Below are 19,366 nucleotides of genomic sequence, written 5' to 3'. Positions count from 1 at the left end.
ATCCTTTAAAAAAAAAAAAAATTCTTGCAAGGAGCCTTTAAATTAATTGAAACAAAAAGAAAATCTCAAAATACATATACATGTACATGTACATGTACACACATATATACAAATGTATGTTATTGTCTTCATTATTTTTAAATTCACGGTAATACAATGTAATGCAAGAACTGCCGCCCGTTCCTTCTCTTTTGCTTGAGCCGCAGTCATTATGAGCTCAGACTGCAACACTGCCGCACTGTGACCGACCCAGTCGCTCACCTCTGTCTCGGCTCTGTCACAGATCAGGACGACGGGATCGAGCGTGTGTGTGACACTCTGCTCATGTGCATCATCACGGTGTTGAACCAGGGGCTGCGTAACGGCGGAGGAGTGGGAGACATCCTCAGGAGACCCTCCAAAGAGGTTGGAGGCACTCGCCAAACAAAGCGGTTCTGGTGCCACGCAGACCTGTTTCCAAGTCTGTTGCTAAAGTGGGTTTTCTGTGGCACGCAGGAGCCTCTGTTTGCAGCCCGAGTGGTGTACGACCTTCTCTTCTTCTTCGTGGTCATCATCATCGTGCTCAACCTCATCTTTGGCGTCATCATCGACACCTTCGCTGACCTGAGGAGCGAGAAGCAAAGGAAGGAGGAGATCCTCAAAACCACTTGTTTCATCTGCGGTGGGTTCAGGCTGAGAGACGCCAAAGTGTTCGCTCGCCTCGTGTCTCTGAAAATACACCGTGTTCTGAACCGAGCTCATTGTCCCGCAGGGTTGGAAAGGGACAAGTTTGACAACAAGACGGTGTCATTTGAGGAGCACATCAAGTCGGAGCACAGCATGTGGCACTACCTTTACTTCCTGGTGCTGGTGAGGGTGAAGGACCCCACCGAGTACACGGGACCCGAGAGCTACGTGGCCCAGATGATTGCGGTGAGTGGACGGTGCAGAGCTGCTCATCGTGCATTCACTGACGGGACGTCTCCTCTCTGCACCTTTCAAAGTTTGATCTTGAAACACAATAAGCCACTGGCACACACACACACACACACACACACACACACACACACACACACACACACGCACACGTATATATTGTAATTCTCATGAGGGCTGATCCCAAGTCTTAGATGAATCTTCTCCCCTCATTCATATTTCGCGTCTTAAAGTTGTGCAGCTCTCTGCTGTTTGCAGACTCTGTTGCAAACAGTGAGCCAGACGAGCACGAGCCTCCGCAGCAGACGCCCGATCGAAAAAATGAGACTGAGCCTCCAGGCCTGTGCCGAGCATCCCAATTTATTCTCCTCCCCCACGCTGGTGTCAGGAGAGAGGGAGGGAGAGAGAGAGAGAGAGAGAGAGAGGGAGAGAGGGAGAGAGAGAGAGAGAGAGAGAGAGAGGGAGAGAGGGAGAGAGAGAGAGAGAGAGAGCCTCGGCGCTCGGAATGTCTTCACCATGCTGAGCGTCTAACCTGCTGGGACGCCGGCTTGTTAAACAGTAATTAAAGTCGGTCCAGCTCTGTTATCATCAGCCCACCTTCTCGCTGCGGCGACACGCGGACCAGAAGTTGAAGGATGTCGAGGCCACCGAGGTTCCGCTTCTTAGGTTAATGGATTCAGACGAGCGCCGCGGCACGTTTTGGTGATTAACAGGCGGCCGTGATGGCAGCAAATTGTGCGCCTTTTTTGTGAGTGCCGATTTGCATGACAAACAGACGACACGCGTGGAATTAATGTCCGTCAGCGTCAGCGTGGGGTCGTGGAGCGGCTCTACTCGGCTCAGCTGCGGCGCCGGGGCCGAGGTAGCAGCAGTTAGCGCACAATGAGGCCGCGTGAGGAAGCTACCGTGACGCAGGCAGACTTTTCTGATACAGTGGAAAGACTGCAGCGGGAAGATAAACGCTAAATACTCTTCTTGACTGATAGTTTTAGATCAGATTAGATTCAACTTTATTGTCATTGCACTTATTACAAGTACAGAGCAACGAAATGCAGTTAGAAGTGCAGTGAATTAAATACAAATACAGTACATGTACATGTACATGTCTCGTGAGTGTGAATGTCAGGAAGCGCAGTGGACTGACTGTCCAGTGTTAACAGCCCGAGACCGAACTGCAGCAGTCGCAGCAAAAAAAAAGCATCAATAGTATAAAGGTTGTTTGACGTGAAAGAACGTGCAAAAAAAACAGTAAAGAAAAGGTTTTTTCCATTTTTCAGCACAACAAATTTCTTGGACGTTTTAGTGGTGCAACACTTTATGTGCTCCTGATTTTTCTGCATGAGGAGGCGAAGGAGCAACTGCAGGAGCTGGACTGAAAAACACACGCTTCTTCTCTTTAGTTGACAAACCCACTGACGTGATCTTTGCACAAGTCTCCTCCGTCTATCCCAGGTGTGGGCCAACTACGGCCCGGGGGCCACATGCAACCAGTTAAACTTTTTTAATCCGGCCCACCAAACCTGAAGAAATGATATTAATAGTCAGTAAGCCATAAAATAGCTGCATTTCATCTGTTTTTTCAGTGTTTTAAAAGTCATTTTGATTAAGAGCTGAACACTGTGGAACTTTAAAGACACTGATTTTGTTATGAAACTTTTGTTTTTTTTCAGTTGACATTAAAAAACATGTTGTCCTCATATCCCATGATAGATTTTTTTTCCTTCTATGAGGAGGTCAGTCAAAAATGTCTGGGGACAGAGATTGACACCTGTCTGTCCTTTGCACAACACACGGATGCTGTCTACAAAAAGGCACAGCAGCGTCTCCACCTGCTCAGAAAACTGAGGACTTTTAACATCGGCAAGGATATTTTAACTCTTGTTTATAGATCACTTATTGAATCCACTTTCACCTACAATATTTCATCCTGGTTCAACTTCCTTACCACCTCCGCCAAAACAAAACTCTCCCGCATCTTAAAGCAGGCCGGCATAATAACAGGAACATCCCAACTTCCTCTGACAGAACTTTACAGGCGATCAGTGGTGAGGAAAGCCACCCTCATCACAGAGGAGCCCTCGCACCCCCTGCACCGCTCCTTCATGCTGCTGCCATCAGGCAAACCATACAGAACCCCACTGGCCCGAAAAAACATCTACAAAAAAATCATTCATCCCCTCTGCAATAACTGTTCTGAATAGCAGAAAATAACCCACTCTTTATTATTTTTATCTGTGTGAATGTGCTTGAGTGGTTTTCTTTTTAAGCTGTGTTGAAGACAAATTTCTGTTTGTTTGTTTGTTTTTTTTTTAACCAAAAACAGACAAAGTTCTATCTACCCCCCACCCCCTGGTCTGCCCGCTGCACACTGACACTCAGAGTGAGCTGAGATTAAATGTTGAGCTTGGGATAACTGTGTGTGTGTGTGTGTGTGTGTGTGTGTGTGTGTGTGCGCAGACTAGGGTGGGGGGTTCTGCTCTTAAAGGCTCTGTTTGTTCAGCTCCGTCCTTGTCTTGCACTGCTGCTGCGCTACAGACTGGAGGGCGACGCCGTCAGAAAAACTGTGGCCTGCCTCGTGCCTGCAGGCAAAAAAGCTGAAACCTGAGGCCCCTGAACACACACACACACACACACACACAAACAAATACACTCCCCCTCCCTCCAAAATGTACACAGGTTAACACTCACTGGGGGGATATTCAGTATAACACAATATCTAGTTTGACTCCGTCTCTTAAGTAACTGATCTGACTCTGATATATTCCCCTCAAAGCAATGCTGGTCGCACACACACACACACACACACGCACTCGCGCGCTGTGTCTGAGTCATGCTGCCTCTAACGGCGAGCACATCTCTGCTGGATGGGACTGGCTGATGTGGTGCCAAGCTAAAGAGAGGGATCGTGTTGCAGGCGCTGGTGTCTGTCCTGCCAGTTCTATTGTGCGTGCGGACGCGTGCGAGTGTGTGTGTGTGTGTGTGTGGACGCGTGCAAGTGTGTGTGTGCGTGAAATGATGACAGTGACTGGAGGCCTAGCAGGTAGTGCAGCAGCCACAACGCTGTTACATAAGCCATCTCAAGTGGCCTGCTAATAGCTCAGGCCTGCCTGGCACGTGCTCCCCTGTCCCTTTCTGTCTTCTATACACACACACACACACACACACACACACACACACACACACACACACACACTCACGCTTGTGCGTGCAGAGCCGGCCACACCAGCTTCCCCCCTAACGTGCTCATTGACACATGTGCTGGTCTCCTGGCAGCCACCGAGGCGCCGGGTGGAATAGAAGGTGCTCTTGTGAGGGACTGAAAGCTGAACCTTGAATCTGATTCACCTGTTTGGGTTCACCCTCTTATTTTCACAACGATGTCTCGCCGACAAGTATTCTAGATTTATTTGCCCTTGTACAAACCTGTGTGTTAGCTCTGTGTGTGTAATTGCCATTAGCTTCTAAAAAAAAAAAAAAAAAAAAGCTGTTGGTGTGTTTTTATAGAGGATTTAATTCTAGTGATGGGAGGGTTACTTTGAAAAAGTAATCTGGTACAGTTACAAGTTACCAGTTAAACAGGTTAAGTGGTAACTTGCTCTAAGTATTGCAAGCTAACAGTACCGTTCCTGATTAACTTTAGTTGCTTTTGGGTGACTTAAATGCCACAGATGCAAATGAAGACAGGAAGTGTCGTCTGCTCAGTGTATTTTCAGAGTAACCAACAACCCACAAGGTAAAAAATATCTTATGTACTGTCAGACAGGAAATACTGATTGGGCTGAACAAAAAGAAAACCAACTGTAGAATTTTTTTTTTTTTTTTAACATGTTTGGTGTCTGCATGCTGAATATATAAAAAAGGAAAAACATGCTGATGGAGGGAATCCAAGCTTGACGCTGCCACTTCCACCAGTGGAACTCGGTCGCTTCACTTTGGTGTCATCAGAGTTGTGTCATCTCATCCCTCTGTCTGTGTCACAGCCCTGAGATTTCAAAATAATAGCACAGGCTGAAAAATGACTCCAGAAATCCCTGTACAATGACGTATTTGAACTGGATGATGATGATGATCTCGTTCTCACTTGAGGTTCTCATGGTTTGATATACTGGGATGTTAAAGCTGCCTCCTGACCTCTGACCAGACTGCATCACACTTGCTGCGTGATTGATGCTGCGTGATCCCACATTAGGTTTCAGTTTTAAGCAACCAATTAATTTGAAGACGAGGCTTCAAGCGGCACGGGTTTAGATCGTGTTCATTGCAGGATAGCGCCCTTATCATGCATGTCTCTTTATTGGATCTTTGAGGTTACCTAATCCATTATGTATGGATGACTGGATAAAACAAGGCTCAGATAGTGCTCAGTTTGGCTGCTGATGATCTGTCTTTGGGAATCACAGAGCTTCTTCTGTGTTTTACAAAACGGCAAGAAAGAAAATCATTATTTAAAAGAACTCTTGGAACCCCCTGATGCTTGAGGTTCAAATTTGGATTTTTTTTTTTTTTTTTCTTTCAGACAAGGTCTCGTAGAATGACTCAATTCATAATGTGTTGCTCTACAGTCGCTATCAGTCTGCCTAAAGTCTTCCCATGTTGTCAAGAGTGTATGTATGGAAAATATAGAGGGCTGAAAGCAGCTGCTAATTCTTTTTTACGTTTATCCACTGGAGCGGCCTAATTGGATCCATGCTCGTGTAGTTTTTCAGAGCATTTGCTGCAGTAAGCGACGAAAAACAGTTTTCACCTCCTCAAAATGTCTGAAAAAAATATACGAAAAATGACAACTGGCGCATCTATAGATGAACATTTTCTCTGTTACTGTCCTGAAACGAGCCATTCAGATTTCTTCTCCACTTTCTGCATCACAAGTCGACCTGATTGTCATAGTTATACCTCTGCAGACTTTTGTTCTTAATGTGGGTGAGGCATTTGAGATATTTAAGAAGAAACAAGTCATATCACATGGCCACATTTTAGTTTGCGGCGTTTTTCACTCATGTCCCTTTTGGGACTCCATACCTGCCCACAGACGCCAGCGTTCACCTTGAATACAAGCCATGCTGTCAGGCAGCGGGATTGTCCACACCAGGCTTCCTTAGAAATATGGTGGTGCAAGATGGCAGCTCACCGGGTGCGAGACCCTCATTTCGTCAATGTATATTCTTATATAAATATGTAAGAACAGAAATGACTCTTATTGTGCTGCGAGTATACACTTTTATCAATGTATTTATTAGCAGTTTAAGGTTTCACCGCTATAAAAATCTTAAATTAAGCCAAACTTTACACACCAGACCTTTAAGCTCTACATAATGTTGCCCCCTCATGTATTGTGTTTGGGAGAGATGGTCGATGGGAAAATATATAATACATATGTTTGTTTTTTTCACCACCCCCAGAAATGTTGATCATCAGACTGTCTGATCATCCACAATCTCACTAACTCACAATCTGATGTGATGGTGAGGAAAAAATAGACATTTTCAGGGGTTTTTTTTTGCTTCTGATGTCCATGAAGTGTCATTAACTGGACGTCACAGCCGTTAGTGTCAACCAGTGTCATCAACTCAAACCAGAAATGGAAAAAACCAAACCCTCTCCACTTGCAGACCCCCGTGTCCTCCTCTCTCTCTCTCTCTCTCTCTCTCTCTCTCTCTCTCACTTCCGCTCTCTGGTCTATTCTTACATAAGAGTAGGTGGGAGAATACCTCCCTCCTCCTGCTGCTGCTGCTGCTGCTGCTGGACTCACCGTGATGCCAGTCAAATCCCACTCTCAGCACCTTTTCAACACTTTATTTATTTATTTTTTTATACATCACCCAAACCCGCAGAGGAATCTTACATAAGATCTGCCGATGATGATGATGATGATGACAGTCTGTCTGTGTGAAATCTATCTTGTTGTCGAGCACGCACGCACACACACACACACTCACTCTCGCTCACGGGCCGCTGCATACGTATCCATTCGCACGCACACACTCACACCCACACACCCACACACGTACAAACGCAGACACACTTAAATCCATTACATAATTCTAAATGTTTTGGGGTTTTTTCTCACTGTTTCCTCATGGCAGCAGACGCAGATGGTTCGATTCGTCCCTGGTGCTGTTGGAGGAAAAAAAAATTATTAACTGTCTCGGTTTCACACGCACACATACACACACACACACATTACACGATACTCCCAGTTGTGTCGATGACAGTGACTCATCTCCACACCCGCGGTGTGTTCAAGGAGTGGGTGCGAATTAAACCGCCGCTTTCTGTTTATTTGCTGTTTAATTGCTGTCTGTAGATTGCAAAATAGAACCCGCAGCAGCGGAGCGACGTGGCACTGTCACGCATGAAATGGAGAGTGGATGATAATGGGGAACATTTTCCACCGGCCTTCCTCCTGCTCCTGCAGTCAGCTTTCAGCTGCGCTGATGTCTGAAGAGCTTCTCCAGCCTGCTGAGTTGGACCTGTGCTCCACGTTCTGGCCTCGGCTCCTCCTTTCACCCTTGAGTTTTTTCTTTCCCCTCCACCGCTCACTGTCCTTCTCTCCCTCTGGTCTCTCAGGAGAAGAACTTGGAGTGGTTCCCCCGCATGAGAGCCATGTCGCTGGTGAGCAGCGAGGGAGACGGCGAGCAGAATGAAATGCGCTGCCTGCAGGAGAAGCTGGAAAACACCATCACGCTGGTGGCCCTGCTGTCCGGCCAGCTGGCTGAGCTTAAGGAACAGGTACAGCACTCACATGGTCACATGGTTACTTGGCCACATGGTTGACAGAAACAAACTAGAACTAGCTAGAGCATCTTCAGTTGACCCCAACTCTTTCATCCATAGAGCGTGCAGAAGTATTTCAAGCATGAAAGACGATTGAATTTAATGTTTTCATTTTTTTTTCACCTGACCATCATCTCAGCTAATAATCTTGCAGAGTCCTGAGACATTGAACATTCAGAACAATATAATCCAATATGTCATCAGTCTGCTCATGTTACTGTTTTTTTTGCAAATGCAGTATGATTACGGGATGCACCGATACCACTTTTTTTTTTACAGTATTTGCATTTCAGTACTCACCGATACCCAGTACTTAACAAGGCCGTTACGCACGATAGAATGACTTTATTTTTTTCTTTTATTCTTCCGCTGTTCTGTTATTTGAACAACATTCCTAGCATTTTTTCTAGTACAAATCTCATCGCAGTACAAACACAAATTCAACAAAATACTGTCCCACACTGTACATATACAGCTGGTATCAGTGTTGTGGTATTGCCACATATTTTACGAGCTGAGTACTCAACCCCGGGATCGGTATTGACAGTATGACAGTTTTTCCTACTGATTACTGCTCCTTTCTTTAAAAAACAACAACAAAATTTTTACGTAATCTACTGACGTAACTCATGGAGAACACGTGGCCAGGATGCCACCTAGTGCTACTCATCAATCCTCCTCAGTAGATGGGGTGATATAGTTAGATACTGGTGTTGGGGTGGGAGGGCAGGTGTGTCTCTCCCTATGCTCGCTGAGACTGGATGAGACCTGCGACGCTCTTGAATGCAGCTTAAAACAGGTGATTGATTGTCAGTATTGACGTCAGGCTGCCAGTGAGAGAGAGCCTCCAGTGAGAGCTGCAAGTGAGAGCCTGCAGTGAGAGGAGCCAGTGAGGCCGCCAGTGAGAGCCTCCAATTAGATAAGCCAGTGAAAGCCTCCAGTGAGAGGAGCCAGTGAGAGCCTCCAGTGACAACTGCCAGTGAGAGCCACCAGCGAGAGCCACCAGCGAGAGCCACCAGCGAGAGCCACCAGTGAGAGCCTCCTGTGAGAGCCACCAGCGAGAGCCACCAGCGAGAGCCACCAGCGAGAGCCACCAGCGAGAGCCTCCAGGGAGAGCCTCCAGGGAGAGCCTCCAGCGAGAGCCTCCAGCGAGAGCCTCCAGCGAGAGCCTCCAGCGAGAGCCTCCAGCGAGAGCCTCCAGCGAGAGCCTCCCGTTAGAGCTACCAGTGAGGCTACCAGTGAGGCTGCCAGTGAGAGCCTCCAGTGAGAGCCTCCAGTGAGAGCCTCCAGTGAGAGCCTCCAGTGACAGCTGCCAGTGAGAGCCTCCAGTGACAGCTACCAGTGAGAGCCTCCAGCGAGAGCTACCAGGGAGAGCCACCAGCGAGATCCTCCAGCAAGAGCCTCCAGCGAGAGCCTCCAGTTAGAGCTACCAGTGAAAGCCTCCAGTGAAAGCCTCCAGTGAAAGCCTCCAGTGAAAGCCTCCAGTGAGAGCCTCCAGTGAGAGCCTCCAGTGAGAGCCTCCAGTGAGAGCCTCCAGTGAGAGCCTCCAGTGACAGCTGCCAGTGAGAGCCTCCAGTGACAGCTGCCAGTGACAGCTGCCAGTGACAGCTGCCAGTGAGAGCTGCCAGTGAGAGCTACCAGTGAGGCCGCCAGTGAGAGCTACCAGTGAGAGCCTCCAGTGACAGCTGCCAGTGAGAGCCTCCAATGAGAGCAGCCAGTGAGAGCTACTAGTGAGAGCCTCCAGTGGCTGCCTGGCTGCTGACTGTGCGGTGTGTCGGTGTGACCGATCACTCTCATCACCTGCCTCCCTGCATGTGATCCTGGTCACAGGCCGCCTCTTGTTCCTCTTCTCTTCCTCTGCTGCCAGATGTGTGAAAAACAGCTCGGTTGCGTGCGTGAGCATCACACCCCAGTAAACAGAGCAGCCGCCCCTGGTGACCTGATGATTGTCCTCAGAGTCCTGCCACCCCTCTAGCGCGTGACCTCTTTGACCTCTAGCCGTGTGAACCTCACCCTGTTGCGTGGCTGCCGCTGCAGTGACGTCACGGTCCTCTGACGGCTGCTCGTCCACCTTCAGATCAAAGCAGCAGTTTCAGTGGGTGAGAGTGTTTTTCCGTGCAGCAGGTCCTCGACTCTGCGGTCACGAGTGGAGGCCTGCAGCTCTCACGCTGTTCCTCCACCCACCACCAACCAACCTCACAGCACTGCCTTATTTTATCACTATTTTATTTCAAATAGGCAAATTTCACAAGGATTTCTAACCAACTACATATATATATATCCCACACACATATATACTGTATGTATGTATGTATGTATACATACATGTATGTATTTGGTTGTGCAGTCATATTGTATTTGGCATATAGTTGCCCAGTTTCCTCTGGCCACCACTTACAGTGTGTGGTTGATTGAATCAGTGTCTCTCAGTGTTTTTCTTTTCTGACGTCGCTGTGAGAAATCAGTTGCCTCTGATTCTTGGAACTTCTCCCTTCGGCGCTTGTATAACATCCAACCTGCGAGTCACAGCTCTGCACACATGACAGCAGCCTCCAAACTTTCCAAAGGGAGGGTTTTAGTTGTTGTTGCTGTCTTGTTGTTTTTCCATTTCTTTTTTTGTTTCGTCTGTTTCCAGTCATCACAGGGTTCAGACAAAACAAGTTACACTCAACTGTGGCACAGGAATATGTATTTTACCGTCTCATTTTTACTCAGAAAGGTAAAGCCGCTCCCAGAAAAAAAAAGTGTTTTTTTTGTGCTAGTATTTACTCTGCCAATAGTATTGAATCTGCCAGTTTCATTTGTTATTTCAAACAGTTCTTCCCCCCAAGTGGTTTAAATCACTGTGTACCAGCAATCCAAGTTAAAGGCCCCATCTTACAAAAAATCACTTCACCAATATTTTCTCAGAAAAACGTGTACCACTGGATTTCTAGTGAGCTCAGGAGACACAAGAACAAAAAAAAAAAAATCCATCTCCTTTTGCTTCCTAGTTTGGAAAGTATGTGTGCTTCCAGGAGTTAAGCTCAACCCTTTGTGATGTCACAAAGGGCTCTGGCACCTCCTCGTTTTGGGACAGCTTGTTCCCTGTTTGTGAAAATGTTGAAGTTTTATGAGCATGGTGTTTTTTTTGGTTGCTGTTGGAGGCTGCAAACAGAGTGCTAAACAGGCTGTTTTGTGTAGAGACCTACAAAGACTCAAAGAGTCTTCTGATGGTTCATTCTGTCAGGTTTGTGGCATGATGTTTAAAGCAGGTGGGACGTCCTTCCCTGGGTGTGAGCGTGCAGTCAGACGGAGCTCTGAGCTGAGTGGAGTGACGCTGTCGCTGCTCTGTGTGTCCTCAGATGACTGAGCAGAGGAAGAACAAGCAGCGGCTGGGCTTCCTGGGGCCTCCGCAGCCCAACCACCACATCCCACCATCCCACTGAGGACTGCTGCTCAATCCCTGCAGGACTGCAGGCCCACACACACACACACACACACAGCTGACATAACTAACTCTAAACCTAAAACGAAGAATCATCGTGTTTCTTTTTAATGCAGTGCCTTCTTCTTCTTCTCCTTCTCTTTCTTCTTCTTCTCCTCCAACTCAAACCGTGCCTTCAGTGTTTTTCCGCACTGGTTGCTCGCCTGCAGCTGCATTACGAGCCGCTCTCCTGTGTGAACGATTGTCCGAACTTAGCTCGGATGCGTCGAGGACGGAGAGAAGTGTTGAGCTTAATGTTTTTTATGGCGCCGTCAGGACGGAGGAAGAGCCCTTCAGGTTCCCTCGTCACTCTCGGCGCCGACGTGTCAGCGGGCGGATCAGCTGGCCGGAGAGAGAGAGCCCGGTGATGGAGGTCCGAGGTGTCTCTGGCTTCACTGAGTTGGGCCTGTGTGGGAAGAACATTAAGTACTCTCCCAGTTTTTTTTGTTTTTTTTTGTTCCGATGGTTTTCCTGAGAATGTCTGTGGTTTTTAACTGGAGTATTATTTTTACTTGTTGGCGACGGAAATCCTGCTGCCTCGACTTCTTAACTTTTATAGACAGTACATTCCAATTGTTAAAAGTGCACTTTTAAACAAACAAAAAGGGTAAATATTTAAGGCTAAAAACATTGGGTCGTATAGATCATTCTTTTTTGGCGTGCTTTGCGTTTAAGGATGCATCCACTGGACCACTTCAGTGTCTTGTTTTTTTGTTGAAAGATTTCTTTGAGTATCTAAAGTGTCAGAAATGTGAATTAAAATGAAAACCTGTGCAGAACTTACTTGAAAATTCTTAATCTTTTATTGGTACGCAATGTAGTACTGACTGAAGGTGGCGCTCTTACAGTTGAGTGTCAGGATGCCGGCTGATGCTGTAACGTCACCTTCCGTCTGCTCGCTCCCTGTTTCCTGTGTTTTCACTGCAAATCGTCGACGTCGCTCGTCTGTCTGCCACTGCAGCTCCTTAATTCTGAGCTTGTGTGTTTTTAAAGTTGCACAAAGTGACGACAGAGGAGACGGCCACCGCCTGATGGTGACCGTCTCTGACACTTTCCTGGTTTCTTTGGAGAGAAATGTGAGTTTTATGTGGTTGCATGTGGTAATAAATGTGTAAAAAGATACCTCCTTGACTTGTTGACTCAGCAGCTTTGTGTTCCTGCCGCTCCTTCTCTCCTGCGCTCGCTGTTTACTCACACTTGTATTTGTCCGTGTGGGGAGCAACAGGGATGGAAAAAGTTGAGGCACCTTCACCATGTTGGTGAAGTTCTCTGACAGTCTAAATGAAATGATGAGCCTCTGTTTATTTCACAAGTTCAAGTGCAAATAAAGTGGCGCCAGAGATAAGAACATTTCTCATTCTTTAATGGCCCTGATAAGTAACTAATACTACTATGACTAATGCTTCTTTTTTAAATTGTTTCTCAAATGATGCTGTGTAAATATAAACAATACGTATTTTAAATTCTTAGCTAAGTCTTGGTGAATAAAATGGTCAAACAGCTGAACTTCACAGTCTGAGTTTCAAATGTTGGAAAAAAAGAAAGCAAAATATCCATTTGAAAACATTTTCATACATGTGTTAATAGTATGATTATATCTGCTGGGACTTTGGGTTCATATGAGGCAAAAAAAAGGGCTGAACTTGGTTCTGGAGAAGACGTGAGAACATTTCCTTCATTTCCTGTCTTAAATGATTCTGGTTTCTACGTGAAAAGGTTGTGTGTTTGTTTTTTTTGGGGGGGTTATTTGAATGAAATCCTTGTCGGGTCCCTCGACTTAAAGGCCGTCGCCGTCATTTTAGGCTGAGTGCAGGAAGCCCGTCCTTCTTGGCAGAGGGCCGCTGTTTACCCTGGCAGGCCAACATTCTCTCCTGCTGCCTGCGACAGCCATTAAAATTAGCTCACACAGTGCCATAATGGTGAGCAGCTGTCAGTGCGCAGGCGAGCGGGGCCAAGTGCAGCATTACTGGAATGTATCGAGCTCTGGGAGGGGGGAGGATGACACCACCGCCGTCACTCAGCGTTTTTCACCATATTGTCACATCAAACAAGAATCCACCACTTTGGTCTGAGTCGGCTCCCCACAGACCTTTTTATTATTTTATTTTTGTTCTTCCTGCTGATGAAGTTTGGCCACAGCGCGCAGGACAGATTATGTTTCACTGCGCTCTCCAGTGAAAGACTTCAAAACGATGTTTCCGTGGGAAGAAAGCTGCGCCGATAGCGACGCGGCTCGTTTCACGCGACGGTTTTAGACGCACGTGAACGGTTTTATTATTTACTCCTGAGAAAGACCTTAGACCCATTTGGAAGTCAGTCGTCTGCTTTGGAGAGACGGCGGTGGCACGCGGGCTCACGTGTGGAGCAGTGTGCGTTCAGAGTGAGGAAACACCCAGCCAAGGTCAATAAATGCGAGGCAATGTCGCAAACACCTCTGTGGCTTGAAGCCTGGGCCAGGGTGAGTCACACAATCTGACGGTGGAGGCAGTGGGAAGGCCACACACACACACACCCACACACACACACACACACACACACACGCATGCACACGAGGTGTTTTCTGGTTGTCATCTTTTATAAATAGGCAGCTCCTCCCCCCTCGTCCTCTCGTGATGACTGGCATGTGATTTCCTGTGTCTGGTCGGTCGGTCGGTCGGTCAAAGAGGCGGGTCGGGGCCCTCCTGCCGTCACATGCTGCCGTGTGAGTCGCATCTCGCACACAGAGGTGTGATGTCCGTTAGCCGAGCGCCGACACACTTCGAACACACACTTAGGCACCTCTGAGTTGCTTTTTGTGTGTAGACAGAGAGACAGTGTGTGGACAGATAGGTTGTGTTGTGTTTAGACCAACTACATTGTGTTTTTACAAATATTTAAACCGCGTCCTCACATCTTCTTTTTTCTGTGTCATACTAGGACATACTAGTGTCGTAAGTCTGAATCCCAGTTGAGATTTTGGCAGTGAGTGGTTTCACTCCTGACTTGAACTCTCTGTTTGTCAGCCTTAATCTGGTGTTTGCTGTGGCTTGTCGATAAAAAAAGTAATTCTGTGCCAGTAAACGATTTGGAATTTGTAGCCAAAAACAACAGAACGATCTCTAAAAATGTGTTTTATTCAAAAGTATCAGTCCAAAGCACCACAGTTAAGGCCGTATATATAGATGGATATAGATAGAGATATGTGTGTATTTCTTTTGACATCTTATCCATTAGGAACATTATTCCTCACCATTTTCTGTCAACATGCAAAGACTGAGAGAATGAGATGAAAAATGCTGCAAAGCAGAATACAAATCAGTTTGAAAATAGAAACACATCATTTCGTGGTATCCACCACCCCCGCCCCCCCGCCACCGTTCCTCTTGTCCAGTCCAAATGAAAACAACAGAAACGTTGCGAAAACACGGTGACATGATTTGAACCTGAAGTCTGGCTGTGTGTCCGAGTCCCCCCTTTGCTCCCCCCGCTGCTCCCACAGTGGCTGCAGCAGAAGTTTGACTCCTACAGGCTGTTTGAGCGGCGCTGGCTACTGGCCTGGCATCCACCCTGGTCCGGCCATAGCCCCGCTCAGTCTGGGCCCGGCCTCAGCCAGCGCACCGCTCGCATTGGGTTACAACTGTCAGGCTCTGTTTTTAGTGCGCATTAAGTGGAGGATGGGAGGACCTCTCGCTGTTGTTTTTCATTAAGGACCACAGACCGCATATGCAGCGCGGAGGGGCGGAAGCTCATGTAGAGGCAGATGAGCTGAACAAATGGTAATCAAGGCGTCAACCCAGCGAGCGGCTCCGTCGTCTTGCAGCAGACTTCAGTCATGTGAATTTATGAGTGAAAAGCTTTTCAGCTTGGACCAAAGTTAAAATTAGCCAGGATTGGTCACAGACATGGGACGAGTGGGCGTGGCGGAGGAGGGTGGGGTTTCACTCACTAGCCTAAATTTAACAACACAAGCTGTATAATTTTTTAATAAAGATAATAAGTGCGTAGCAGTTGAGCTGTTTTGCAGTTTAGAGCGCTAATCCTATTTCCTGTTTATGAGTTGAATGTTTAAATTGACCTTCTTAGGTTGAACAGATCCTTTAAAGCAATTAACTTAAATGGAACTTCATTTGATGAGCGTTAACAGGAGAACCAGCATTTTTGCTTCTTTTTTTCTTTTTTTCTTTTTTTATCTGTACAAGTCATTTCAAATCGGACACAAAAATACATATTTACTTGCATTGATACAAAACTTGTGCAAAAACTCTTATAGTATAACCATCACAAAAGGCTGATATTAATTGACACTGGCATTAGAAGGCACTGGTGTCCACACAGCTGGCATCAACCCCAGTCTCAAACCTTCTGCCACAGCTGGGGGGAGGGGGAGCCGATCTGCAGGCCGGCGAAGAACACCTGGTAGCGGTTCTTCCACATGATGAAGGCGGCGACGGCGCAGACCAGTGCCTGGGCCGTGTTCAGCACAATCTGGATCAGGAAGTAGAGGGAGAGCGTCCCTGTAGCGGCCTCACAGTCGTCCACCTCCTGGTAGGTGAAGAGGCGGGCGATGGGGTCGTCCGGCTGCAGTTTGCACCGGCAGCTCTCCTGCACTCGCACGCAGGTCAGGCTGCTGGTCTGCGAGTGGTGGTAGCCGGCAAACACTGCGGCCAGCAGCGACAGGACCAGGCCGACCGTGCACAGGATGAAGTAGGAGATCTGCAGAGGAGGAGAGGACGAGGATTTACAGGCGGCCGTTATCTTCCAGCTTTTATTTAGTTTTGTTTTCACCCTGGAAATGTGGCCGTTGATCCTCTTAGTTGTCTAATCATTAACCCGCCGAGCCAAAACGGTAGTTTGGAAACGGACTAGCTGGCTCCGGGCCGATGCCAGGTGAAAAAGATTACCCACCATTCTTGAGGGAGAGCTCTGGCCCTCAGAATAGGAGCCCGACTGCTTTGCACAGATGAGACACAGCACATGCGAGGCTGGCCTGCAGCTACAGCCGCCTCCCACCCACAGCGAGCATCCTGCGCCAGCGCCAACTACCCAGAGCGGCTAAAAATACTGTTGTAAAATGTGACAGAGGCTTTGTGTTGTTTATGCAATTGCACAATCTCAATAGCGCTAAAGCTTCATCTTAATCTGCCGCTTATATAACGCGAGCGCTCATTTGCTGGTGAATTTTCATCCCAGTTACACGCCGCTTACGGAATTATGGAAGTGACGAGCCGGGCTGCGCTCCTCATAAGAACTTCAAAGGATAGCGGTTAGAAAGTGGAGCAATTTGACAATGAACAAATGGTAATCAAATACATGTAAAGAATGAGCAACATCTCCATAGTAAAAAGAAGCTGCCTGGAAACGAGAGAAAATGAGGGTAAACTAAAAGTAAAATCAAGTATTTGCAGCAATTAAGTGTCCTTTTCAGTCTGATCAGATTTATCCAACAATGAACATTATGAAAAGTCCCATATTTTACTGCATCTACTCTGCCAATATTTTCAAACAATGGTAGCTGCCTTTAATGCGCTGAGTGAAATTGCAAAAGATGTGCAGACGGCCACGATACAGTTTGGGCCTTTAGCTTCGTCTATCAACTTCAGAGAGAAGGTTGGAATAGACAGCATGTTCAAAGTTCAACCGGCCCAATCTGACAATGTTGTGAAAGCAAAACTCCCCGTCCCTCCCAAATCATATGATGAGGGTGAAAACCCCTGAGCCAGGCCAACCAAAACATCTGCTTCTCTCCACGATGCGTCTCTCCAGGCTGGACTGTGTACAAATGCGATGAAATTCCAAGTGCATATAGTATGACTGATTAAAATCAAGTCACGTTAATGATGGGATCCCTGCAGAGTCAGGTCTGGACAGGAATGCGGTCCAAGGCCTTTGTCTGGCTGGACTGACTGCTCTCTGTCGGCCGCTCCACATCCACAATCTGCTGCATAACTGTTGGCAAATTCAGCCTGCGCTCCCAATGTGTCTTTAAAACGTGTCGGTGCAGCGTGTGGAGACTCACCTTGCAAATAAATTGCAAAGACGACCTCTCATCAGGACGGGAGGTGATGCAGTAAAGGAGGAAGCCCAGGAGGGACACCAAACACAGCTGCAGGAGGAAGGAACGAGATCGGGTGAATGCTAAATAATAATTCTGATATGTTTTGTTTTCATCCATGCGTCCATTTTATTAAACCGCTGAGGGTTGCGGGGGTCTGCTGGAGCTAAACCATGTGACCTGATGACACTCTTAGCATTTAGCATCTTGCTACCAATTCATAGACATAGATTGTTGTCACTGTAAGTGTTTTAATCCAGATGTTTTTCTTGCAGGTTTCTAAGACTCTGGGCCAATATAGCATGATTCAGCTGTTTTCTGCCATCTGACTACGTTACCCCTCTCACCCTCTATCTCTCTCTCTCTCTCTCACACACACACACACACACACACACACTCACAGTCAATCTCTTGAGTGCAACTGGAGTCTTGTGACTAACATGCAGCATCTTATTTGAATGTTTTTCCCAGGTTCTTAAGCACTGAGGATTCTCTGGAAAGGTTCTGATGACCTGCGTGTTTTTCACTTGGCTGGGTCTCGTGAGTATCTAACTCGGGATGTTGGTGTCCAGGGATGTTTTTCAACGGCAGATCGTGCCTGAGACATCGTAACAGCGCCAAACAGGAGCCTGTTTGTATCCAAATGTGTGATCTTTTGTCTTCGAAAAGTTCCCTCGCTAAATCGAATTAGTCGTTTACACAGAGGTGATTAGTTGGCGCTCGTTTGCAGTTGTTTGCCAGTCAGTCTCACCCACTTGAAAACTGCTGCTGAGTTTAACGTTTTTAGTGCAATTTAAATTCCTGCAGTGTTTCCAGGAAAGTTCAAAAAGGTGTTTGGTGGTGCAGACACTTTTCAATGTACGTGTCTTTTGCTCATTAACTAACATCACATTTGTTTTCAGTACCATCTTGTAACATGACTCCTCAGCTACGTCCACTTTGTGAGTCTGGTCAAATGTAACTGCTTGTAAACCAGGAGTTTCACATCATTGCAGTACTTTCAGCTTCTAACTGGCAGGGACCTTCAACACTCCATCTGGCGCTCGTGTTCTTTGAACAATCAAATCAGTTACTTGCGTGTCGTTACTTGAATTGCCCCTTGATAACATTGTTATAAATGTCCACTGATAACTTATCTCAATTCTTACTCTCAAGCTGACCTCACATGGCACCGCCTCAGATGCTCCAAGTTAAACACAACTGAAATTTCCAACGTTTGAAAGGCTGCATCGCATTCGGTCATTTCTAATGTTCAAAGAACATCACGTGTTTTGGAAGATTTAGAGGCATTTTCTGAAGTTGCACACATTTCTGCATACACACAAGGACTATCAAATAACATCTATGCGCTTTGTCCATAGGACTTCCGAGTCAGATTTATGTGCTTCTTTGGCTTCATGCACTTGCATGCAATGCTTTTAAGACAGATGTTGAGGTGCTAATGGGTATTTGGATCGTTGGATATGGTGGAGCTTGGTCTGTTGTGTCAGATCTTTGATGGGCCGGCAGTCGAGAGCGGCGAGGGTGCGTGCATCAGTACGTCAGTCCGAGCATGACGACACCAGTGATTGGCCGAGTCCCCCTCTGACCATGCGAGGCTGGTGGGCGAGATGTGGCATGCAGCGTTAACCGAGGAGAGACAACAACAAGTCAGCGGAGGCTCGTGCACAACCATCAAACTCCATGCAAACTAAAATACGTGGCGGCTGACGCGAGAGCTTTTTCAAAAGACGGAGCTTACGAGGATGCCAGCCCAGTGCGGGGTCTCCCTGGCCGTGAGCGAGGGGCTGACGGCCAGCGTGAGGAAGGCCACGGTGGCCACGGCCGCCCCCAGCAGCAGCTGCAGCACCGCCACCAGCAGGGGGAAGCGACAGACTCTGCGCCCGGCACCGCCCTCTTCCTCGAGGCCTTCTTCCTTCCTCTTCTTCATCTCCTTGCTGGACGAACCTTTCTGCCCCTTGTCCATTTAAACTCCCCCTCTTTTCTTTTTTTTATTGTCGCGTGCTTCCCTCGCTGTGCTCCGGACTCTCGCCACTGCAGCCTGTCGGCGTGGCTGAGCCTGTCTGGCGTCTGCCTCCCTCCCCTCAGCTGCCCCTGCTGCTGCTGCTGTTGCTGCTGCCGCCGCTGAGGCCTCCTCTCACCATAAGCTCTGCTCTGAGGCTCTGAACTAATATGGAAAA

At 47.4% G+C, this 19,366-nt stretch overlaps 2 protein-coding genes across 2 annotated transcripts in view; one reads left to right on the top strand and one right to left on the bottom strand.

Annotated features, from left to right (window-relative positions):
• The window catches only part of itpr2 (inositol 1,4,5-trisphosphate receptor, type 2), a 54,763-nt gene extending 42,477 nt beyond the window's left edge, over positions 1-12,286 (top strand). The window contains exons 53-57 of the mRNA XM_076014816.1: positions 284-405; positions 496-661; positions 752-912; positions 7,483-7,644; positions 11,034-12,286. Coding sequence (XP_075870931.1) covers positions 284-405; positions 496-661; positions 752-912; positions 7,483-7,644; positions 11,034-11,117 — 695 coding nt within the window. The 3' untranslated portion in view covers positions 11,118-12,286. The remainder of the gene's footprint in view (positions 1-283; positions 406-495; positions 662-751; positions 913-7,482; positions 7,645-11,033) is intronic.
• A 2,094-nt stretch (positions 12,287-14,380) lies between these two features.
• Positions 14,381-19,345, bottom strand: sspn (sarcospan (Kras oncogene-associated gene)). The gene is made up of 3 exons (XM_076014788.1): positions 18,928-19,345; positions 17,151-17,237; positions 14,381-15,847 (listed from the first exon to the last, which is right to left on the bottom strand). Exons 1-3 carry the CDS (start codon positions 19,150-19,152, stop codon positions 15,488-15,490), a joined length of 672 nt encoding a protein of 223 aa, XP_075870903.1. The 5' UTR covers positions 19,153-19,345; the 3' UTR covers positions 14,381-15,487.
• Between the last annotated feature and the right edge of the window lie 21 nt (positions 19,346-19,366).

Source organism: Nelusetta ayraudi, unplaced genomic scaffold (genome assembly GCF_046127955.1).
Source record: "Nelusetta ayraudi isolate G7.1 ecotype Tasmania unplaced genomic scaffold, CSIRO-AGI_Nayr_v1 ptg000173l, whole genome shotgun sequence".
NCBI classification, from domain to species: Eukaryota; Metazoa; Chordata; class Actinopteri; order Tetraodontiformes; family Monacanthidae; genus Nelusetta; species Nelusetta ayraudi.
Note: the sequence above shows the minus strand (reverse complement) of the source record. Positions and strands in the feature narration are given on the sequence as shown.